We start from the raw sequence: 24,749 nt of genomic DNA, 5'->3' as shown, positions 1-24,749 counted from the left end.
AAAAAAAAAAAAAAAAAAAAAAAAAAAAAAAAAAAAAAAAAAAATTCGCTTCCCTTCTTTTTTAGGTCCCTGTGTTATTTCAGTTTGAAATCCCTACCTTAGAGTGAGCTCCAAATAATGCCTGTTTTTACCCTTAAACTTGAGCCTATCAATATCTCTTTCTGTCTCTCTGCAGGCTGTCATGCAAAGTGGTCTCTTCTGCTGCCAGCACCTCAAAGCCTTCCCAAAATCACCCTTTTGCTGTTCCCACCTCCAAACCCCAGCCAAGTCGTCCTGTCCCCCTTCCCTTCCAACAGCGTCTCAACTGCTCTGGCTTCCAGCTTTCCTTTCCCACTCAACGCCCCAAGCTCACTTTTGGATAGGAAATAAATTTTTTATTTTTTTAGACCTTGACTCTGGCTGTTTTTGGGGGTTGGTCTGAGAGCCCCAGGGCTTTGAAGGAGCCAACACAAGCAGACACACCCCACCATACTCCAGGGCCCTGTTGCTGTCTCTAGGAAGGGCAAAGGCGCCAGTCAATCCACTTGGCGCCGTATTCACGCCACCAGGGACTCCTGGGATAAGGGAGAAACCTTAATGAGTCACTAAGGACCTGTTACACTCCTTCCTTCCCACCACCCAGCTACAACCACAAATACACAGTCTGTGGGAGAGACCGGGCTAATCTCTAGACTTAGAAAGATAGCCCCAGGAGTTGCCCTGCCCTTCGGAATAAGGAACTCTTCTTCCCAGGTATTTGGCATTGAGCTAGGTGTAGTGTGTTACAGTGGGCATGTAGCTGGAGGGAAGAGCTTGTCACCAGTCAAGAACCTGCTAAGAATGACGTCATTTCTCTGGAGATCTATGTCCTATGATATATGTGTTGAAAGAAACTGCCACCTTGATGACAAGATGAAATTAGATGTGTGCACAGCATGTGGCAGGTTGTTCCAGACAGGTCTATTCTTCAACTCAAGCGTTCAGGGTATGACTCATGCCCCAGCACAGTGGCCACATGACATGGTCTCTGGGGTGGGCTTTGATTTCATATAAGTTTTGAATAGTGTCCCTGGGAGAGAGATGAGAGAGAGGAGATACTGGCCAGTGCTGGAGGTTGGGGTTGAGTGGAAGCAGAAGTGGTCCTAATTCATATAGAAGGAATTAGAAGAAACAGAAATAGAACTGACCCATATTAGGAGTGTGTGTGTGTGTGGGGGGGTTGTCTACAGTGATGGGTAGAGAGAAACCAGGCAGAGGCTGTTGTTGGAGGAGAGTTAATTCAGATCTGGGGTGGAGGCTGCCCTGGTGTGTTTGGGATCTGAGCCAAATAAAGCTTAGTCTGTCTGGGTGCCACACACACCGTCAACCTCCGCACTCCAGAAGTAGAAGCAGGAGGATCTCTGGGAGTTAAAGACAGCCCAGTCTACATAGCAAGTTCCAGGCCAATCAGGGCCTATGTGAAAGTAAGGAAGGGAGCGAGGGAGACCAAGACCATGGCGGGCAGCGGAACTTCTCCTTTTCATCCCACCTAGGCTCTACAAGAGGTCGCACTTTTTTTTTTTTTTTTTGAGACAGGTCGCCCTTTTTTAAAGTTACATTCCTTCACTTATTTGAGGGGAGGGGAGGTGGGTTCTTACACGCCATGACACACATGTGCATATCAAGAACAACTTGTGGGAGTCTGTTATCTCTTTACACTACGTGGGTCCTAGGGATGGAAGTCTGTCAGGCTCGGCGGCAAGCTCCTTTACCCGGCAAGCCATTTCGTTGACCCCAGGGAGCCATTTCTACAGAGCTGCACCTTTTCCCCCAACCCCCCTCTTTCTTTTCTCTCCCTTTCCTCCCTCCCTCTTTCCTTCCTTTTTTTTACCCAGGGTCTCACACAGATCTGTTACTCACACAGATCTGCCAGCCTCTCTACCTTCCGAGTGAGCCACCACGCTGGGCTCCATCGCCTTTCATAAAATAGCATGTTCTCAGCAATCAGCCTCCTGGACCTGTCTTGGCCGCAAAGTGTGGACAGGGGCTTCTTTAAGAGAGAATACCGTCTACGCGGCCTCATGAGCATCATATTTCTGCTTTCTCAATTCTGCAAGCACAGTCCTCTCGGCCCTCTGGCAAAGTTCTACCACACGCCTTCCCTCGCGGCACCTGGAACTGGCAGTGACGCGATAAGCAGGCCTGGACCAGCTCCGCCCCACCAGCAGCGGGATCCACCCTACACCCAAGTGCCAGGCAGCCCCCGGCTCCTCCCTTTGCTGAGAACTACAAGTCCCGCCATCCCTCGCGCTCACTCGCCCTCCTTTCCCGCGTTGATTGCGGGTAGGATCAGAGTGCCTCCCATTGGTCTGTTCTTTCTGTCAGTCACTTGGGACTATAGAGAGGCGGGGCAGAGCTGGAGATCCGGATCCGGAGCGGCTGAAAGGCGGAAGTGGAGGCCGGAGCCTGGGACACCGCCGGGAGGGAGAGGAGCGGAGTCTGTAGGAGCCCCGGCCCAAGTAACGCTGCCGCTCCGGAGCCGCGGTGAGTGTGCCTGTCCCAGGGCCAGTCTCTCGCCTGCGTGGAAGCCTCCCTGGGGTACCCTTTCCTCCTGCTCAACCTTAGCTTAGGGGGACACTGACCCCTCCCCCGACCCGTAGCCCCCTCTCAGGGGCTCCATAGGGCGTCGGGCCAAAGGGGGAGCGCCTCTTTCCTTCGCTTACCTGCCCCTCGGGAGCCTTCAGGAGTCCTTTAAGGCTCTCCTGTGGCCTGTCCAGTCCAGTTGTGGGAGAGAGGGACCCTAAGTTCCGCTCCCCACCCCCTTGCTTTCAGAATCAAAGAGTCTTTGCCAGGTGTGAAGGAACCTGTCTCCCTTCCCTTTTACAGGTGACGGGGAGTGCTGTCTCTCCTGGTTTTCCTTTCCTGTGTCTCCCCCCCAAAAAAATTCCCACTCCCCCTCAAAAAACCCAGTTGCCCCCTGCAGCCCTGAAGGAATTCTTATCTAGATGTCCTTTAGGGTGTGCGGGGATGGTGGGTGCCTGGATGAGATTGTTCCACACTCACAGAAGTGTGTTTGCGCCCTCACGGTTCCTTACTTCCTCTCGAATCTACCAGGACTCAGCAGAGTTTGAATTCTGGGTCACTGACAGGGAGTCGGCAGCCCTCTCCTTGTGCCGCTCGTCAGACCCCCAGCCCTGGCTGTCTTCTCAGTGTGTGTCCGTCTTCCTGCCTCTGAAGAATTTAGCTGAGCTTTGCTGAATCCTAGCGACAGATCAGGGAGGCTCTGCCCATTCATTATCTTCTCTCCCCTCCTCCTTCCCCCTGCTCCAGGCTCAGCCCTGTCCTTCCAGGGCCTCCGAGTGGTTTCCTTAGAGGGAGGAGAATAAGACCAAATAGGAGCTGTGTGGCATTGAGGGACCTTCTCTTCTCCGTCCCCAGTCACACAACGCTCTCCACCTGAGCAACAGGTCCAGGCCTCACCAGCGTCTCTTCTTGGCTTGGCTTTACCACAGAGCAGTTCGTCCAGATCACAGTGGCAGCTCTAGCTTTTGTAGCGAAAGGAATTGCTGTCCGTGTCATAAAGTACCAGTTCCCCCAACTGAATTGATGCAAGATCTTTGTGTTTTCCTTGGGACTGAAGTGTGTGAATAGGCTGCTGTTTCTGACCAGGTTGGAAAGTTCTTTTGTTAAGTGGCCAAAGTACAGGCCAGAGACTACCTTTCTGAGGAATAGCCAGAGTCCGAGGTCCCAGCTGACCCTTGCTGTCTGCTGTGAAGGAAGAGTGGGAAAGCCGTTCAGTTCTCGGGTATTCCTGACCACCTTAAGACAGTACTTATCACATGAGAGCTGAAAATTTTGCTTTGAGCTTTTTCTGACCTACTTCTGGACAGTTGCCGGTGTCCAGTTAGTACAACATTTTAAGCTAATTCTGTGGTGTATTTATTTTACTACTTCTTGGACAATAAAGAAACCCCTTCCTTATTAGAGTCAACGGCTAAATGAGACACTCTCTTTCTGTGTGGGCTCGTTGGTGAATCCCTTACCCAGCCAGCCTCTGGTCTGTTCAGCATGAGCTTCTCAGGGAGAACCAGTGAACCCGACTGCTCCCAGCGATTGATTTCTGCTAGACTTACCTGCTCAGGGGTGGATTGGGATTCATGGGGCCCTGGCTGAGGCAGGCGAGCCTTCTCATGGGCATTTCTGGCTTTTGTCTGGACATCCACTCCCAGCTGTGACTCTGAGCCTTGCTTTTGAGGAGAAAATCTTAGAGAGACAGGAGGCAGTAGAGTTTTGTGTGGTTCCGCAACCACTTTTGGCTTTCAGACTTTGGAGAGGCCCAGCTGAAGCCTGTCACTGCCCTGCTGGGAGAGGAGGGCCTCCTCTCAAAATTTCTTTGCCTCACCTCTCGCTCCTCACACATAGCTGGCCTTTCTGCCTGTTCACTCTAGGAGGAGTGTAAGTATGTATCTTATTTGTAAGATATAAAGCCCCAGAGTTCTTCCCATAGCCTACTCCTCACAATGTCCTGGAGAGAGGTATTTGTGTCCCCACCTTACTGACAGTTCTTCCCCTGGGGCCAACAGTTAGAAGTGGTCAGAGCCAGGGGTTGGAGCTTGGGTTCGAATGTACCCTTGTCTTTTCTAAAACAGGCTCTCCTTCAAGCTTAGAGTCTTGTTAAATGAATGGACTTGCAGAACCTGTGAACAGGGGCTTGAATCGAGGCTCTTGGCCTCCTCACCATGGCCTTCCGTTTTGACTTCCCTCTCTTTCCCAACATTCCGCCCTCTTTTACTCCCCCTTTGCTGAGGAGGCTGTGGTAAAGAGCCTCCAGCCTGTGTTTGCTAATGTCTATGTGTCATTAATTTCTCCAGAACTTAACTCAAAATGACTAGAAAATGAAAGTGAAAGTGACAAACTGAAGGGTCCCGCCAGGCAGGATTGAAGGGTTGTGCCTTCTGAGTCCCCTTTGATACTGCATGCTGATTTTGACACAGGGTTGCAATGTCTAGTCCTGAATGGCCTGGAACTGCTTTTGAAGACCAAGCTAGTCTTGAACTCACAGAGATCCACTTGTCTCTGCCTCCCAAGTGCTAGGATTAAAGATGTCCACCACTATGCCCAGCTTCAAACTCACAAATTCAAACTGGCCTCCACCAAGCAAGGATTCCTTTAAGGAACCTACATGCACTCATTTGTTTTCTGTGTATGTGCACACACATGCCACTGTGCACAGAAAGAAGTGAGAGGAAGACTTGAGGGAACCAATTCTCTACTTCTACCCTGTGGGTCCTGGGATCAAACTCAGGTCTTCGGACTTGGTGGCAACCACCTCTACTTGCTGAGTCATCTCACCAGCCCAGAAAGAGCCTTCTTAATGGGCTGAAGATATAGCTCAGTGGGTGAGCGCTTGCTTAGCATGCATGAGACCCATCTCTGCACTGCATAAACCAGGCTTGTAGGCACATTTGTGATTCCAACTCTTGGGAGATGGAGGCCAGAGGATCGGAGTTCAAAGTCATCCTGGGCTACATAGGAAGTTGGAGGCCAGCCTGGGTTACAGATTGCTCAGCAGTCAGAAGGGCAGTATAGGTAGAAGACAGTGGAGGCTCAGACTCAGGGACTTGAGTTTCCGTCCTCAGTCCCTTGCTTGCCAGTTGTGTGAATTGGGCTCTCTGAACCTGTTTCTTCCATAAATGGAAATACCAGATCTCTTGCAGAGTTAGGGAAAAGGTAAAGTTCAGTGCCAAGGACAGAACAGATCCTTACAAAGTGGCCTCTGGTGGGCAGGTGGGGTTTTTGAAGGCTTATTATAATTCATCTCTAAGTCTTACTCAATTTTAGTGTCAAATATCTGTTGTTATGCCTGGTATTTGGATGATGTCACATGCTCCCTCATCTCATAGTTACTGAGCAGAATTGATGTGGGTTATAGTTCTTTTTACAGAAAGAGTGCTGGGCATGGCAGCTCATGGCTTTAATCCCAGCACCTGGGAGGCAGAGACAGGAAGATCTCTATGAATTCAGGGCAGCCTGGGCCATAGTAAGACCCTGACTCAAAAAAGAAAAACAGACAAAACAAACAGAAGAAACTGCTAAGGCAGTCACCATGATTATACTATTCAGAGTTACTGCATTTACTTAGTTTTGAGGCAGGGTCTTTCTACTTGACTCTGACTGTCCTGGAACTTAGCATATAGACCATACTAGCCTCAAATTCGAAGAGCTCTGCCTGCCCCTGCCTTGAATTTTGGGACTAAAGGAGTGTATATCACCACACCTGCTATTGTACCTTTAAAAAAAAAATTGAGCCCAGTGCTTCTTTCCTGGGAGGTGAGCACAGTGTTACTGATCTACCAAGGTGGAGTTGGGCTACTTCGTTAGAGCCATTTGCTGTGGACAGAGCTTATAGACTAGGATGTCCCAAAATGTAGGTTATAAAGCTTTCAGTACTGTGACAGAGCCCAGTGGAATCCTGTCAGTTTGGGAGACTAAGGCGGTAGGATCTTGAGTTCAAGGCCTGCCTGGTTTATGTAGTGTGTTGGAGACTAGCCTAAACAACTTAGTGAGAGCCTGTCTGATATAAAACACTAACTGAGGCTCTGCAGCTCAGTTGTAGATCACTTGCCTAGCAGGCATGAGGTTCTTCATCTGTCTATCACTTGGGAGGCTGAAAAGAAGAGTCATGAATTTGAGACCAGCCTGGGCTGTGTAGCAAGATCCTATCTCAAACAAACCAAAAAAAAAAAAAAAAAAAAAGAACCTTGAAATAATCTTTAAGGGCATTCTTTGTATTGAGCATGACATATAAAAAGGTTTGATTGCTTTTCAAAGTAACTGCATCTCCTAATACACAGAGGCAGTGGTACTAGTTAAAGGTCAACTTATTTTTCTGTTTTGTCTTTTGAGACAGGATTTCTCTGTGTAGCCCTGGCTGTCCTATAATTCACTCTGTAGACCAGGCTGGCCTTGAACTCAGATCCATCTGTCCTTGCCTCCAAGTGCTGGGATTAAAGACGTGTGCCACCACTCCTGGCTAAAAGCTCAACTTACTGAGCTTTGCTGACATGTTCCAGGCACTCTTCTGAACTCTGAGCATATTCTGTTTCATCCTCAGACCACTGGAGGGAGGCGCATGTTCCAGTGAGGAACCATGCTCTGAGTGGCAGGGCAAGAGTTTGTGCTCATTCCTCATTATGGATAATATCCTCCTTATGCAGGATAGCCTCTTCTCTCGAGGCTACGTGTATACTGTTCCCTTTGCCTAAAATACTCATGTCCACCTCACCTGCCTGGAAGCTGCTTTCCTTGTTTTCTTTTGAGACTTGACTTGCAAGTCTTTTTCTTTGTGAGGAGGTACCAGTTCCTCTCTCCATCAGAGCTGGCTCTCTGCTCTTTCTATCTCAGATGGATGAGCACTGCAGACCACAGATCATGTCCAGCATAGTAGGCCCCTCGCTACAGCTGCTAACGGAAAGCACAGACATGAAACTCTGCCCTGAAGTGCCTGCCTGCCTGCTTCCTTAACACTCCCCTACCCAAACTTACAGCTTGTCCAGGTAAAGCTGGACAAACCTAGCCCCAGCTCATTTCTAAGCTTGAGCCCTATCTTCATCTGCTCATACACAGATAGCAGAGCAAACAGGTAAACAGAATAGCTGGTACCAGACAGATAATGCAGATCAGGTAGGATACAAACCAATTTCCAGAGGGCAGAGCTCTTCAAATCTCCGTTTCCTGTGAAGGCTTTAGTAGAAGATGGGCGCAGCTCTGGCTAGCTACACAGCACCCCAGCCTCAGCTGCTTCTGCAGAGTAAATCTGGTAGCAGGACAGACTATTCTACACTTTCTGCAGTTGTTGTGTTGAGACTACCCACCCAGGCAGCACTTAGCAAGGGATCAGTGGGGTTGAATTTTGCTCTGGTCAGTAGGTGCTGTTTTGCATGTCTGCACAATGTGATATTGGGCTTAAGCACTAGCAGTTCTGGCGTATAGCTCAGTAGGTGAGTACTTACCTTGCATTTTTGAGGCTCTGGTTCTATGCCCTGTCACCAAAAAACAAACAAACAAAAGCAGTAGTGAGGGCAGCCCTGCAATCAGCATCCTAAGGGCATGGCCTTTAAACTCCCTGCTCCGGCCTGCTGTGTTGGGCTGTGCTTTCTCCCACTTAGCTCCTCCTATCCCTGTTCCCAGTCAATGAACTCATCTTCAAAACTGTGAGTCTATAATAATAGCAGGCCTCAAACCTCATCTTATTTCAGGATGAGCTCCTGCCTCCTCCCTTTTTTCCCCCATTAGTGAATTTTTCAGAGTAGTCTTAGAAAACTTAGGAGAATAGTACAGTTTCCTCTCAAGACTTAGACCCTGTTCCCCTGTTTCCCTGTTTATAGTATGTTACATTACTGTTAATACAGAATGTCCATGCTTCATGCACCTGACTGTCCTGTTTCTGTAGCAGGCCTGGCTGCATTTGGATGTTGCATCTCCGTAGACTTCTCTAGGTAGGTAGTTTCAGGATCGCACTTGTCTTCAGTGACCTTGATGGTTTTGAAGTCATTGGCCAGATATTTTATGGGTTGCTGAACATTTTTCTCCTGAGTAGACTGGGGTTAGGAGTGGTCGGGGTTAGGGAGACGATTCCAATATAAAGTGCCGTTTGTGTCCTGTTGTATTAAGGTACACATAATCAGTGTGGTTCATCGTCAGTGTCAGCCTGACACAGGCTGAGGGCTCTTCATTATAAAGTTGTCCCCTGCTTTATTTGTTCTCTCTGGAAGAATGTCATTATGTCTAGTCAACACTGAAGAGTGGCAGGTCAAGTCCCCCTCGTGGAGGGTGAAGTAGCTATATGAATTATTAAATCCCCTGATGCAAGAGACCTGCTTATTCTCATTTATTCAATTATTCATCTGTTGGTATTGGCTCACAGAAACTTAATTTTATACTTTGGTTTGTAATCTGCATTGCTTCCTCACATTGTTTCGTCTTTGACCACAGGCTGCTCTTTCAGCTCCCTTTGACCTACCCCTGTCATTGTGAGGGTTTCTGATTTTGTTTTTGGAGCATTTCCTTACTTTTTGGCACAAGATGCTGTTTGTGTATTTCCTGCCCGGGCCTGTTTAGCAAACATTTTCTGTCTAGCGCCCTGATCTGGAGTTAGAGGATGAGTGCAGGCTGCCCCTTCTGGTGGTAGTCTGTGCAGTCCCACAGCTGGATAAGGCAGCAAAGTAGCATATGGTGAGAATCCACTCCAGTCCCAGCACTCGGTCCTAGCAGCAAGTTGCTGCCCTCTGTTCACCCGTTCACAGTCCCCATCTGCCTAATGCTGCACCTGAGCTAAGCAGTGGTCACACTGGGTATTTACTCTGGAGTTTGTGGCGAGGTGCTGGGTGTAATCATTCTCTTTGAGCACTGAGTTCTCCAACCAAACCTTCCTGGACTCTGGGCTGAAAGTCCATATGAAATCCCAGGTGGTCTAGTTACACCTCTTTTGCTGCCTTTCCTGAACAGACCTCTCCTTTGGAAAGGCTTGTGTTGTAGCCTTTGTGGCTCTAGGCAGGCTCAAGGCAGATAAGCCCTTGGAGATGTGATCCTGAATCATTGACGAGCTTAAATCCTTTGCTGCAGTTACCCTCTGAAGATCTGTAACTTGAGCCTTCCACCAGCCCTTTGCCTCTATACATACGTCTGAGTGTGGCCCCTTCAGGTGGCTCTGTCCGAAGCAACCCAGGCTTGAGGAGGCTGTGGGTGGCCTCCTCACCCTGGCTGCTCTCTCCTAGTCATCATATTGCTCTCTGAGCTGCTCGGACTCTGTGGTCATGAGTGATGCCAATTTGCAAACCTCTAGCGTTTGCAGCCTCATTTTTAAAAGGAACTCAACTTTGGTTTTGTCGTCAGCTGCCCTATTCTTGCCCCTTCCCCTGCAGCTGAATCACTTCTTCCCTTTCCTGAGAGGCCTTGAAATGGACATAAGGGAATGAGGCCTTCGAGATGCTTCATATTCTAGGACCTTTCATATTTTTTTCTCTCTCTTTTTTTTTTTTTTTGGATTTTCGAGACAGGGTTTCTCTGTGGCTTTGGAGCCTGTCCTGGAACTAGCTCTGTAGACCAGGCTGGTCTCGAACTCACAGTGATCCGCCTGCCTCTGCCTCCCGAGTGCTGGGATTAAAGGCGTGCGCCACCACCGCCCGGCTAGGACCTTTCATATTTTTAATTTTTTTTTATTTAACTTATTGAAGCAGAGTCAGGATTTGTTAAAAGTATCTTAATATAAACTTTAAACATGAAGGTTAAAAGCAATGCTCAGGAAAGACAAAAACAACAACAAAAAACTCAGAGCATGGATGTGGGCTTCTCCAAAGAGAGTCATCCTTTTTTGTTGTTGCTTTTAAAGGGGTTGTGATTGGTTTTGGTGGGGGAGATTTATTGGATGGTGATGGTTCCGTCAGCCAATGGCCTGGTACCCTCTCCAGATAATTCAAAGTTGGGACTGTTACAGTCCATCGTAAGTCTTCTAGGAAAGCAGCCCTTGTTACAGGAAACTACTGAAAGGCTGCCTCTTTCAAATGAGGGACATTGGAGGATAAGGGCCATGGTGTCTGGGCACGGGTTGAGGATCCACTTGCTACACGGGAGGTTTCATGGGGCAAGCCCTGCCCCACTTGCATTGTTGAGTGTTTCTAGGGGCTCATTCTCTTATGCATCATCTTTCCAGTAGCCCTGGATGTAGGTGCCAGTCTCTCCCTTTTATAGGCTCCGGGATGCATTCAGGGCACAGCACAAGGCTAGCCTAAGTGATGGTCACAGGACTTGATATTTGTCTGGCTTAATCCTACTGTGCATAGGCCTGAGGAGTTGGGTCAGAAGTCTCAACTGGTCTAGAGTACTCTTGGGGTGGGATCCAAGTCATCTGGAAAATGGCTGTGGGCGTGAGCTCTCAGCTGTCCCCATCTATTTGCCAAACTTAACCAGGCTGACCTGTATCACATGTTCACTTGACCGTATTTATGACCCCTTATGGTGTGCCAGGCTTGAGCTTAAACACAGGAAAACTACAGTCCAGCCTTTGGGAGTTTTGTAACATGGTCCCTTTCATCTGCGACAGTGCCTGAGAGTCCTCTTACCTTCCCATTCTCAGCACTCAAGCTACCAAGTTCTCTACCCTCTGCAGTAAGTTGTCTTTGTAGACTGTGGAAGCAGAAGTGTGGTTAATTTATTGAAATTTGTCTGATGGAACCCCTTCTTCAGCTGACACCACTATTATGGTTTGTTTTTTTGTTTTTTTTTTTGTTTAAGAAAGAAGAGTTTGTCTGAAATAGTGTTTTCTGGCTTCCAAGAGCCATTGTCCCTTAAATCTCATAGTGAGAACTTTGACCTTGTTCTTGTTAGCTGGGCAGCTTCTGACCACGATGTGCCTGTGTTGTCTGGGCAGGAAACATTTGGCTTACTACTGTCTGATTCCCTCCTGCCTTCCTGTAGATACCACCTCTGCTGGCTGCATGGGAAGTACGGGCGGCGAAACAAAGAGGGCAGGGATGGTAGCTGGTTTCCTTCTGTCGGGTGTTTGTAAAGACAGGAAGGTTTGGGAAGCTCACTGGTGTGAGTGAGTGCCTGAGAGAACAGGTGCTGCTGATGACCCTGACTTTAGCAGAGGTCCTTGCAGTCCTGCTGGGTCTGGGGGCAGCAGAAGTGGCAGCTGTTCTGGCTCACACTCCTGGCCCCTGTAGAGCTCCTCCTGAGACAGAGAGGGAAACAAGCCCAGCATTGATGAGATCCCAGTTAGTAACATCTTAAGTAAGTTTATAACCGCACCAGCTAAACAGACATAGGAAACCAGCATTGTGGTGTACACCTGTGATCTCGGTTTTTGGGAGGTTGAGGCAGATGGACCCCAAACTCCAGGCTGATGAAACTTTCTCCACAAAGTGAAAAGCACAAAAACAAACAAAAGCTCCAAAACCAAGAGATTTACATACAGCAAGAGCAGTGGGAGAGTTGTGGGCCAATGGGAATCTCCCATCCTTCCCACCTGCTGTCAAGAAAGCCTGTGCTCCATGCTGGTTCATCCACAGATGCGGGCTGAGGCATGCGGGCTGGCTGCCTTTTTAACATCCTGCCGCTTAGTACAAGCAGTAGAAGGGGAGCAAGCCTTTGTTCAGCTGTAGCCTCAACTCCTGGTCCCTCCGCTGAGCATGTGTGTGGGTTTGTGCTGCAGAAAGGGCCACATTTCTAGTTGAACTTTGGCTTGAGGCTGAGGATCTGCCACAGTGACTGCTGCTTTGGGGGTCAGGCCCTAGTTCTCTCAGGAATGTTGAATCACTAGGCAGGATTTTGGCACACAGGGCTAGTGACTGAGACTCTTCTAGTTGCTCATCAGTCATGGAATCTTTGGACATTATTACGTTATGCAGGAAGGAGAGGGAATGTCGCTGGACGTTTCCATCTTTGCCTGGAATTTAGTGCTGACTGCTTCCTCTGGCCCGGGGGATCTCACCTGTGATGGGGAGTTGAGAAAGCAGCTTGGTGGGCAGGAAGGGAGTTCTTTTCTTCTTTCTTCCCTATATTTTAATCATATGTGTTTGTGTCTATGTCTGTGTGTGCAGTATGCACATGTGGAGGTTGTTAGACACTTAGACACATTAGACACTTCTACCTTGTGGGTCCTGGGGGACTTGAATTCAGGTTGTCAGGCTTGATTTCAAGAACCTTTACCCACTAAGCCATCTTTCCAGTTCTCAGAGAATTTCATATTTTTTCTAGGATAGGACCCTAGAAGCTAAGAGGTGGCAACAGTCTGACTTGTCTTGGCATCTGTCCTTAGTTCTACCCAGCACCTGAAGGAAAGGGATTAGGGAGCTCACCATGCTCTTTTTCTGGCTAACTCCAGGCAAAAATGTTCAGTTTGGTTATCTAATGATGTTTCCAGAGTTAAACTCTCTGCTGGAGTTGCCAGAGTTGGGACCCTGGGCTGCACTCTAAGGAATTCCATGAGGTTGACACTTTGGTCTTTTCCAGAATGAGTAATTCATTGAGACTAATGCCAGATAAGAGATTTGGGTGGCCTGCGCAGGTAGGGGTTCTGTCTGTCCCAGTGGCAGAGAACCCAGCTGACTCTGAGCATACTTCTAGGCCATTCCCATGGTTCCAAGTTATCTATGTATCTGTATAACAGAAGCTACCCTTCATTTCCTGCATCTCCTTCAGCTGCTTAATGGCTTCCATGAAAGTCCTTCCCAGAACTCCACCTGGACTGTAGGGTGATTTTCTGCAGATGAGCCCTGACCCTGAGTACAGCAGTGCCAGAGTCCTACCACCTTATTCGTTTCTCCTCCCCAGACCCCAAACTTTGTTCCCTCTGCAGATAGCCTGGCCTGGTGGGATTACAGAGCATCACTGCTGTAACCTCTTTCTCCTCAGCAGAAACATGCTGGCTGCTTCTTTCAGGAATAGCTAAATAGGGCTGAAGAAATGGCTCAGTGGTTAAGAGCACTAACTGTTCTTCCAGAGGTTCTGAGTTCAATTCCCAGCAACCACATGGTGGCTCACAGCCAACTATAATGAGACCTGGCGCCCCCTTCTGGCCTGTGGGCACACATGGAAGGAATGTTGTACACATAATAAATAAATCTTTAAAAAAAAAAAAAAAGGAATAGCTAAATAGTTTCATAGTTCTCTGACCCATAGCTAAGTCTAGATAGTAAACACAGCTTTAACATACATTGAACAGCTATCTTTATATTAATGCTCATCCTGTGCCTTAACATTTGGGTGTTTTGTTCTCTTGATCATTTTCCAATTTAGGCAATGTCTTTTTTATTGTATTTGTGTTCTGAATCTTTTCATACTAGAGAAAAGCTGAAAATGGTTTATATATAGAAGAGGTAATTGGTTTTGTATATATTTTGTTTTATTTTTTTATTTTTTGGCTTCACTGTGTAGCTCTGGAACTGACTGTATACGTGAGGCTGGGCTCAACTCCACAGAAATCTGCTTTCCAAGTGCTAGAATTAAAGGTGTATGCTACCACTCCCAATTCACTAACTCACTTCTAACCTTTAGTTTTTTATCGTTTTATGAAAAAGATCATAAGTATTTTGTTTGTTAACTTGCAACTTTCATATACAAAGTAGTTTGTGTACTTAGTTAAGTTTACAAATCTAAAGTATACAGCCTAGCTAAAATTTTTAACTCATTTTCAAAAGTGTTTCCCTGCTAAAAGCCATTATTCTACTGACGCATACTTAGGGCTGTTGAGATGACTCCGCAGGTAAAAGCACTTTTACCACGCCTGCTGGCCTAAGTTCAGTCCCCAGAGTCCACAGGTGGAGGGAGAGAATTGACTCCTCAGAGTTGTTCTCTGACCTCTACATAAGTATAAATCACACATTGAAAATTGACTCCTTGTTATCCTTAGTAGATTGACGTTGATAACCTTGGCTTTTCTTTCATCTCTTAGCCTTACAAATTACGAGTCATGGGTTGTCAAGCCATCACCTTGCTGTGCATCTCTGATCAGGTCACCTCACCTTGCCTCGTCTTCCTTCTCTGTAATTGACATAGTTAGGATTAGGTCTGTGTGGCCCTTTAAGCTCTAACAACCAAGGACTCAGAATTAAGTCAGTAGCTAGCCTGTAGTTTAATAAGATGCCACTTGGAACCTTCTGTTCCTCTTAATTCTGTGTTGTATATCCTATGTTTATTTAACCTTTGCAGCAACCCAATACAATTAGCATTAAATAATACCATTTGTAGATAAGGAGCTAAAGCTGTTGGCACCACTTGTGTGACTAAGCCAAGGTCACAGAACTAACCAGCTGACTAAAGCTGGAGTTAGTGCCCCCCTCTGAGCCTGAACCTATCATGATGAGGTCGGGTGAAGGGACAGGGGGCTCCAGGCAGCTGCTGTTTCCTTGTTCTTCTTTCTGGAAGAGTTGTCTTGGGCTCCAGTGTGCTTTAGCAGTGGTTTCCCTGTGAGAGTGACCTGTGTTCTTGAGACTATGGGTCAGTCATCACCTCAGCTCCCTGAGGCCTCTGAAGCGATCCTTGGCTCCATTTGGCTTCCTTTTAATATCTGCCCCCTTAGCCTTTGAGCCCAATTACCTCTCCTGCTCAGGCCAGTGCATCCTTCTCTTAAACTAACAAGTTTCAGGGGTGCTGTGCCTTCTCCAGCTCAACTCTTTTTTTCACAGAGTAAAAGAGTAAAAGATAGCGGAAGTATCTGGCTAGACCACCTCCTTGGAGCTCTGGGCCTGGCCACTTGGTTCTCAGCCCTAAACCTACTCCCTCTGCCAGCAGCTAACCTTAAGTAACTGCATCTCCACCCACCTTCTGGCCTCCAGTCTGGTTTCTCTAATCTGCTCCCAATCCAGGCTGTGTTCACTTGCGGCTAGAGGAAGTCTCTAAAGCAAACAGGAAGCACCAGAGACACCCACCAGCTGGAATCGCTAGACCTTTGTGAAGCCGGCAAGAACAGCAGTGTGAAACCAGTGCATGCGTGATCATGTCTCACGGGGACAACATTGCCACAGCACTTGGTGTCTTGAAGTCTTCAGCTTAGTAGAGCAAGGCCCCCGCCCCACCTCGATGGTCTGTCTGTGGGCAGTATGGACCTTCCCTTATCAGCTGTAACTCTTGTTGTGTTTAGTCAGCTACTTCTCTTTGTTTATTTGAGACAGGGTCTCACTGTGTAGCCCTGGCTGGCCTCTGACCTCACAGAGCTCCCCACCTCTACCTCCCAGTGCTGGGATGAAAGGTGAGCTCCTCTATACCCAACTGGGGAGCTTATTTTAAAGCCTTGAGTTCTGTACTCTGCTTTTAGAGATTCTGATGTAATTGATCTAATGTGGGTTCTGATGAGAAAAGTGGCCACAGACCTGAGGCACCCAGAGTCCATACAGTCAGGCCAACACAGGGAAGAGCAGTGTTCAACTCTTGCTGTTTCTTGTCCTTTCTTGGCCTGTGCAGAGGTTGAGTGTTCAGGGGCCTGGTTCCCTCTGCCCTTTTGTGTGTACTACAAGAAAAGACATACTAAACAGAGTGCCCCCAAGTCCTTGGACATGTTCGCCTTTCCCCTGGAAGGCGTGAAGTTGGGGATGGGGCCCATTCTAGGTGGTCTTTCTTCTTTTTTTGTTTGTTTTGTTTTTGTTTGTTGTTGTTGTTTTGAGATAGGGTTTCTCTGCAGCTTTGGAGCCTGTCCTAGGACTTACTCTATATATCAGGCTGGTCTCAACCTCAAACTCACAAAGATCCACTTGACTCTGCTTCCCAAGAGCTGGGATTAAAGACGTGCACCACCACGAGGATTCTTATTTAGAAGGTTGGGAAGTGGATCTTCAGAGTCCTTTGCCGTGGGCCTGAAGCTATACCATTGCTAAACACTCAGGGGGAAACATTGTTGACTCATCCTGTCTCCTACAGGCAACTTTTTGGTGACTGGCTCTTGAGCAGGATTTGATTGACTCCAAGACATCACTTGATCTAAAATACAGAATATCTTTGCTACTAGTTCAGGAGAAAAGATTCCTTACACACATACACATACACACATATCACACACACACACACACACACACACACAGAGAGAGAGAGAGAGAGAGAGAGAGAGAGAGAGAGAGAGAGAGAGAGAGAGGCAGGACAGCTCAGTCCATGAATTCATTCACTATTACCACCTGCCAGGATCTGTCTTCTGGTTTTCCAGTCCTGGGAGAAGAGGAGCTTCTTGGGAAGCTGAGTATGACCTACCTGTCTCAGACATGCTCTTATCTCTGTATTGCTTCATGACAAAAATTGTCTTGCTTAGTCCTTTATTGGCTGAAAAAGTCAGACACTTGCTGCTCATGTGATTCCTTCTTGGGGCCAGGAAAACCACGAGGCAACAGACCATAAAAAGTGCTATAAGCACCTGCTCAGGTGTCTCTGGAGGCAGGACCAGTGATCAGGAAGAACATGTCAGCAGCCAGTTTAGGCCAGCTTGGTAGAACTTGTTTCAGTGACTAGGGAAGCCAGGGTCTGCTCACCAGTGTCTGTGGAGAAGGCGATGCACTCTCAGCACTAGCCTTAACCCTGTGTGCCCTGCCACTGATAGTCCTGCTTTGACTTAGCTCAGGTGGCTAAGTGAGAGAGGAGACAGTCATGCTCGTGGCACCACAATCTGGTGTCTGCTTATTTGCTTCATTCTAGCTGCTCTATCCCTGGTTCTGCTTCAGTGGCACCTGCAGAGAGCTGGCTGGCTCTGTTCTGACCCTGGATGAGCTCTCCGGGCCAGCCACACAGATGGCTTCTACACACAGACATGGTTGAGAATTGCCAGATGAGAATTGGGTTTCTCCCTTTCTGGCTTTATATATACATATACATACATACACATGCACATATATTTTCTGTCTGGGCAGGTTTGCAAAGCTGTGGGTTTGGTAGGCACAAGACTTGGCTACCTGTTTTTCTCAGCTAGATGAGGGCTGCTGCCCATTCTGATTACTGTCTCCTCCACAACTGCTTTGTTTTTTTTCTTTGTTGTTGTTGTTGTTTTCTTTTTTGCATCAAGGTCTTGATTGTCTGTTCCCCTTACCCCCCTCCCCATTCTTCTCTTATACTCTGGCTGAATAGTTTGTCCTGTGTGTCATGTGCACACAGGGTAATCACTGACTTGTAATTCCATTGTGGTTTCCCTCTGGCTGAAGCTTTGCCTTGTATGGGGTGGCCCCTCGCACACTTGGGTGTACTCAAGGACTACAGGATCAGGGTCACTTTTGCTAGAACTAGACCTAGCAGAGCCCACAAAACTACTGCAGCTACCCAAAACCAAACACCAAGGGTGGGTGTGGCCCCCATTGTTCTTCCCCAGCAGGGAGAATAGCCTTCTAACAAATGAACTTCTGTGAAGGAACCTAAATTGTACGCTGGGTGTCCCTGAGCAGGGTGCTTATTGCTGTCAAGTTATGTCTGTAAAAATGGAAGGTTGTGTTAAAGCTCACAAAAGCTAATAGTGCAATCTCTCCATGGATGCTAGCTGTCTTTCAGAATCATTTCCTGGGGTCAGCACTCCGAGTTCCTAGAACACACATGAGCATTGTGAGGAAGTCCTGACGAAACTGCACAGGCCTTGTCCTCCTTGTTCAGGGTGAATGAGAAAGCAGCTTACCTATGGCATCTTTAAATGACATTTCTGGTTAGTAATCAACTTGAAGACTGCCCCCTCCTACTTCCTTCCTTGTACGTTTGGGGAAGAGGTGGCCCCCATTTCAAAGCTTTTTTCCTTTGGTGCTGCCCAGAAAGGAAATCGTTGTTCCTGGTTAGTGAATCATTCTTCCTGAAGCTCACTTTTTAAATGAGTTGCTGGGAGATTCTGGATGTGGAGAAGGATTTGAGCTGAACAAAGCGGGCCCTTCGCTGTCAGCTTCCCACAGGCGCTGTTCATCTCACCCCTGTCCCGAGACTGCACTGTCTTGCTAGGGCAGGGCGGCATTCTCTGTGTGTTCTGCTGTCTTTTGCTCTGGTGTCTTTTATAGGCTTCTCATACTTCTGTGTAGCTCCAAGCTTCCCAAAAGCTTGAGCCTCTGGAGCTGAGTGGTAAAATCAGGGCTGGAGCGCCAGCTGTGAGGGGCGCAGGTCTCAGTGTCTCATGTTTGCTTCCACCCCTGCCCCCCCCTAATGCTTTCTTTGTGTTACCCCTGCCTCTGACAGCAGAGAATGGAAGCGAGTTCTCTATTTAAAAGGGAGAGTTGGCAGCGGAGACTGGGAGCAGAGCTCTGGCTTCAGAGCATGTTTGTTTTTCTGTGTGGTTTGTTTTTTAATGTGTGTGAGACTTCTGGTCCATCCAAAATGAGAAGACTGGGGAAAGAGGCCTAAGACAAGCGAGAGAACATTACTTTGGTTCTGGTACAGAATCCAGCCTCAGACCAAAAAAGTCACTTCTACGTGGTACAAGCCTAGTTATTTTGATAACAACTCACTGAGGCCGGGCCTTGGTCTCTGTGTGCCCATAAGCGTCTTATCTGAGGAACTCACTGCCAGGACTCGCTGTGCCTTCACCCACCTCCCCACACACTCTGCTTCTGCCCAGAGCAGGCTATGGTCGTAGCACAAGACTACAAGCTTATTGTTTGTTGACCTAAATCCTAGTGTCTTTCTGGCCCCTTTTTGGGGTGTTGGAGGTGGAGCCCAAAGAGTCTGTTGACTCATGCTGGCATCTATCCATTCCTCTCCTGGATTTTGTAAGTGAATGTATGTATTTGAGAGAGGGAAATCCAAGTGTTTGCTCAGGACCCCATGAGCCTAAAGTTGGGAAGCCACTTGATTCTGTACCTCTCTGCCAATTGTAGACCCAGGGGCTATATAATTTTTCAGTTTAGTGAAGACTTCAGCTCAGCCTTTGTGGGGAGAGCTGGGAGTTAAGGGGCAAGATTGATTATCTCGGTCACCAGGAAGGACAAGGGGGAATACTTGTGGTTTAGGGAGGGCACCTTTGACAGTCTTGTTCTAACCCCTCCTTCTTGTTTCTCCCCTGCAGTTGAAGGCCTCCCTCCCCTTAAGTGCCTCTTTGCATAGCACTGGCCCCACCCCCACGCTCATTGGTACTGCTACCTAGCATCATCGGGCCATGGCTGGTCGGGGAGGTGCAGCACGACCCAATGGACCAGCTGCTGGCAACAAGATCTGTCAGTTTAAGTTGGTCCTCTTGGGGGAGTCTGCAGTGGGCAAATCCAGCCTTGTTCTCCGCTTTGTCAAGGGACAATTCCACGAGTATCAGGAGAGCACAATTGGAGGTGAGTGAACACGAGGGAGTTGGGGGACTGGGGACCCTTGAGGAGAAAGAAAGCTGTCTGTGCAGAGACTAAATCTGTCTGGCCTGGGAGCACTTTTTCCTCAGTGGGCCCTGGAATTGGACCCAGCAGTCAGTTTCACGCTTCATTCCAAAAAGCGTGACTGCTAAGAATTAGCTAGAGATTGAAAATGACTTCCTGTTTTGGTCCAGCCTCTTTATTATTATTATTATTATTATTATTATTATTATTATTATTATTATTATTTTGGTTTTTTTTTTTTTTTTTTGGTTTTTCGAGACAGGGTTTCTCTGTAGCTTTGGAACCTGTCCTGGAACTCCCTTTGTAGACCAGGCTAGCCTCGAACTCACAGAGATCCGCCTGCCTTTGCCTCCCGAGTGCTGGGATTAAAGGCGTGCGCCACCACCGCCCGGCCCCTCTTTATTATTTGTGTGGATGTGACTACCTCATCCACTGACCTGACTGGCATCAGGGGGAGCTCTCAGAGGATCCTTTTAGTTCTGCAGGGCAGTATGCATGTCCTGTCCTCTCTTGCTGATTTTTACCCTTTCTGGAGCTCAGAATGTGTCACTGATTCCCCATTGGTCAGCATGTAGGAGGTAAATAAGGGTCTGGACTCAGCCTCTGGCATCTGTAGTCAGTGTGACTCTCGAGAGGCCAGGGCCACCCTGGACCCTAGTCATCCTCTGCTCTCTTGCTTGGTTGATGGTTTCCAGGCAGCTGGAGACAGAATGGGCCACGTCAGCAGTCTTCTCTCTGCCTCCTCAGCACTGTCAGGAGCTCTAGAGGGGGAAGTGAGGTGGCGCCCAGGCTCCTCACAGGGCTGTCATAATCCTCTGCTGGGTCCAGGGTGTGGAGAACCCTACATGTCTGTCCCAGCTCCGGGATTCTCCTACAAAGCATATTTCTTTTGGTGCCCTGTGTTCCCATCTCAAGTGGAGTCTGTATTCAAACCACAGGTTGGCCATTCAGGAACGATTTGGGGTCACAGTAAGAATGGGATGGTGGCTAGCTGGAGTGCCTGGAGGTGGCAGAGGTGATTGGAAAGCCAGTCACCCAGCCACAGCCTGGCAGAGAGATTGCCTTCCTGAAACTGAAGGTCACAGTCACCCTTGAGCTGAAGTGGGTTTGTGAAGGGCAGCGGAAGGAAGGCCAGGGGGAATGGGGTTTCACCCTTTGGGGCTTGGCCTCAGGGTTCCCCAGGGTCTCCCTTATCTGACTCTTGCTGTGCTTTGCAGGGTAGCTCTCAGACGGCTCCTTGCAGGCACTTCCCAGACAACACATAGGCCTCACCTGCCCTGTGTGGACAGGCTTCTACATGCCAGATCCACAACAGAGAGTAAGCCAGGTGGTTTCCAGTTCCTCTTTGCATAATGACCCACCTTTTTCTTACAGCGGCTTTCCTCACACAGACTGTCTGCTTAGACGATACAACGGTCAAGTTTGAGATCTGGGACACAGCTGGACAGGAACGCTATCACAGCCTGGCCCCCATGTACTATCGGGGGGCCCAAGCAGCCATCGTGGTCTATGACATCACCAACACAGTAAAGATTTTTCTTCCTTTATTCCTTGCCCTTCATTTCTGTAAAGCCCCAAGAATTGGGATATAAAAGTCGCATTTATTACCTCTCACTTAGCCTTCTAGTCCCAACTGAGATATGGGCAGATCCTGTTTATCAGGACGCTCTCAGGAGAATCTTAAGGGATGACTTATCAGTTGCCTTTGGCTGTGCCAGTTTTTGTTTGCTAGTGAGTGGCCCAGAGTAGAATGTCTCTGTCCCTTTGACAGAGTAGAATGTCTCTGATCCTGTCTCCTCAGGATACATTTGCACGGGCTAAGAACTGGGTGAAGGAGTTACAGAGGCAGGCCAGCCCCAACATCGTCATTGCACTCGCAGGAAACAAGGCAGACCTGGCCAGCAAGAGAGCCGTGGAGTTTCAGGTGAGCTGGCTCTGTGAGGGGGCCTTCCCAGGCCCCTCGAGTCCTATAAGGGGGCAGCAGCTTTCTTCTGCTGCCCTGCATGACTCAAGCATGGGCCACAAAGGAGCTGTCTTTACGGTGCTCTTTTGTGGGTGGAGTGGGGAGGTGACGCTTCTGCACATTTGCCTTATAGACCAAATGGACTGAGACAGAAGTGCTTTTCTTTTTTTTTAACTTTATGTGCATTGTGTGCAGGTGTCAGATCCCCTGGAATCACACACAGCTGTGAGCTGCCATGTGGGTGCTGGGATTTGAACCCAGGTCCTCTTTAAGAGCAGTCAGTTCTTAGCTGCTGAACCATCTCTCCTGCCCCAGAAGTACTTTTTTAAGGCAATGCATTCATGTAGTAAAATTTAAATAGCCCAAGAAGATATAGAGAATGAGTTTAGTCTCTTTAATCCTAGAACATCAGCATCTCTTATCCAGAATTCCCAGTTTTTTGTCTTACCAAAAATGTGTACATTTGTGAATCATTTTCTTTACACAGATGGACGGGAGTATGCCATATACCACATACACTGTTACAGTAGTCATCGTCTGTGAGAGAGGGAGGGAGGGAAGTGGAGTACTGTAGCCCGCAACCTAGGCTGTTGGCCTTGAACTGATCCTCTCCCTCTGTGAGCCACCACACCCTGCTCTGCAGTTCTTCCTTTATCTAACTGAGGGCCTCCTAGGTTGTTTGTAACAATTGAGAACTAGAAACAGTGCTGCAGGTAGTGTCCACGTACTCATGCTTTTGTCCAGATATGCAAGTATAGTTGCAGGGTATCTTTCTAGAAGAATGTCTTGCCTACTAGTGATTCTGATGAGCAAGTGGCATCAGAATGGATGGCAAGGCAGAGTGGACCTGGGGAAGCTAAATAAGAATCTGCCAGTATTTGTGAACTGGGAGGTGTGTGTAGCGTGTGAGTGGGGGCTAGGTGATGCTGGTATTTTGGGAAAATAGGACAGAAGAGCCCTAAGCCTGAAACCCCTGCATTTGCCCAATCAGTCTCTGTTTTATAAGGACCAAGAGCAGGGAAGATTTTATGCTGGACCCTAGCCCCTACTGTCTGCCAGCATTCACCTCCTGCCCTCTTCCTCACTTTCCTGAATTAGGAAGCGCAAGCCTATGCAGATGACAACAGTTTGCTGTTCATGGAGACATCAGCGAAAACTGCAATGAACGTGAATGAAATTTTCATGGCAATAGGTAAATTGCATCTCCCCTGTTCTCCCAAGCAGGCTTGTGCTGGTCTCTGGCAAGTCTGTGGGGTGCCTTCACTAACAGAATTCTCACCATTTTAAATTATCTGATAAAACTGTTGTCTAGCTGACTCCCAGATGCAGAGCTTTCTAAAGCCTGGGCCAAAGTCTCCATGTTTATACTCCCTGCCCATGTCAAAGCCATCTATTGCCATTCCTTCCCCCATACGACTTTAGCTCATTTGCCTTAGGAGTCGTCCTGCCTGGGTTCAAATACTGGCAGTGCCACTTGTAACTGGTTTTGGCACACAAGCCCTCCAGAATTCTGGTTGTCATTATTAGGGGAAAATATTGGGGTGACCCCACAGGTGTATTTCCCCTTCTCTCCCAAACAGCTAAGAAGCTTCCCAAGAACGAGCCCCAGAATGTAGCTGGTGCTCCAGGCCGGAACAGAGGTGTGGATCTGCAGGAGAGCAGCCCAGCCAGCCGAAGCCAGTGCTGCAGCAACTGAGCCCCCTTGCCTGCCACTGCCCCCACTCCTCCACCAGAATGACCCGACTGGAATCCATTCTAACCAATCGCACTTAACGACTCGGGCCACCACTGGGGGCAGGGGAGGGGTCCATCATGAATTCTCTGCATAACTTTGATCCTAGGCCGAAGGGAGTTTATTCCACCTGCACCTTTCTGTACAAATACTAATTCAATTTTAAGTCTTAAGTCACTTTTTTAATATATATGATCTTCTGCTCTTCCCAGTCCCCTTTCTGCTGCTCTCCCACTTGCCCTTTGCTGGTAGTAGCTACGCTCCTGAGCCCCTGGTCTGTGGGGACGGGTTGGAGCAGTTCCCCTTTCTTTCCTTCTTGCTGGAGAGCAGACTCAGCAAGAGCACCCACATCTTACCTTGCTGGGAGTGGTCTTGGTCCCAGGACAGTGGATAGGCCCTGGGCTGGGGAAGGGACAGGCGGAGCTTCCCTCAGCTGGCTGTCGTCAGGCTGTAGCCCCTCCCCATCTGACTCCCAACTGGGAGAGAAACCACAGCATTACTTAAGCATCATTTGTGACAGCCACACACCATGGCCCAGGACCTCTCCACCCTTGGTCACCCTGACCTCTGGCTCTGAGCCCTGTTCTGACCAAATCACGATGATGAGTATTTGGGGGGGTGTCAAGGGGGGGAGTGGGAGGGGATGGAACCAACTTTTTCTGTATTTTGTATTGTATGTTTTCTTCAACATGTAACCAATCAGTATCTTGTCAATATAGTCAGCCGATCGATCGACCTCACACTTGTCTTCCTCGTCTTTCTCTGCAGAGTTTGTCAGGCCATACATATCCTCTCTATTTTTCTTGAAGTTAATATAAACGAATCATCCAGTCTGATTAAATGGCTCTACCCTCTGCATGTGAGAGGATGCTGGTGGTCATGGTAACCAAAAGAAAGGCTCCTGCTGTTGGCAGCTCTGATAGTTTAGGAGGATAGAACTGACCTGGGACTGACCCCTGGCTCCCCTCAGCTTACATTAAAAGATACACAACCTGTATTTGAATATTGTTGGTGTCTGTAGTGACCTCCTAGGGGTTTTTGTTTTGTTTTGTTTTTTGGTAGGACTCTGAGACCCATCTTTTTGTCCTCTCCCTGAAGAGGACCACTGAGGATTGATCCTAAGAGCAGTGCTGCAGTCCATCTGCACCTCTGTCCCCTTCAGCCCCCACCCCACCCCACCCCCAGTGCCAGGTTCAGCACTGTCTATCCTGGTTCAGGACCATCCCAGCCCTCTGCTGCTCCCTGCTGGGGTGTTGCTATTGCCTAAGTCCACACTCACCTCCAGTTTGTATCAGCA

General features: G+C 48.3%; 2 protein-coding genes across 3 annotated transcripts in view; both read left to right on the top strand.

Moving 5' to 3' along the window:
* Nucleotides 1-385, top strand: part of Kcnh4 (potassium voltage-gated channel subfamily H member 4) — a 21,429-nt gene extending 21,044 nt beyond the window's left edge. The window contains exon 17 of the mRNA XM_005369025.3: nucleotides 176-385. The gene's annotated coding sequence lies outside the window, so the exon portion shown is untranslated. The remainder of the gene's footprint in view (nucleotides 1-175) is intronic.
* Nucleotides 386-2,386: 2,001 nt separating this feature from the next.
* Nucleotides 2,387-24,444, top strand: Rab5c (RAB5C, member RAS oncogene family). 2 transcript variants are annotated; one of them, XM_005369024.3, is made up of 6 exons: nucleotides 2,387-2,502; nucleotides 19,463-19,718; nucleotides 21,132-21,283; nucleotides 21,559-21,681; nucleotides 22,819-22,912; nucleotides 23,301-24,444. In XM_005369024.3, the coding sequence occupies exons 2-6, from the start codon at nucleotides 19,553-19,555 to the stop codon at nucleotides 23,414-23,416; spliced, it is 651 nt and encodes a 216-aa protein (XP_005369081.1). In that variant the 5' UTR covers nucleotides 2,387-2,502; nucleotides 19,463-19,552; the 3' UTR covers nucleotides 23,417-24,444. The 2 variants fall into 2 exon arrangements, with proteins under 2 accessions (XP_005369081.1, XP_026632834.1); XM_026777033.1 differs by lacking the exon at nucleotides 2,387-2,502 and adding an exon at nucleotides 17,988-18,121.
* Nucleotides 24,445-24,749: the final 305 nt, after the last annotated feature.

The sequence above is a fragment of the Microtus ochrogaster genome, unplaced genomic scaffold, assembly GCF_000317375.1.
Source record: "Microtus ochrogaster isolate Prairie Vole_2 unplaced genomic scaffold, MicOch1.0 UNK44, whole genome shotgun sequence".
In the NCBI taxonomy this organism is placed as follows: domain Eukaryota; kingdom Metazoa; phylum Chordata; class Mammalia; order Rodentia; family Cricetidae; genus Microtus; species Microtus ochrogaster.
The sequence above is the reverse complement of the archived record's forward strand: the minus strand, read 5'-3'. Positions and strand labels throughout refer to the sequence as shown.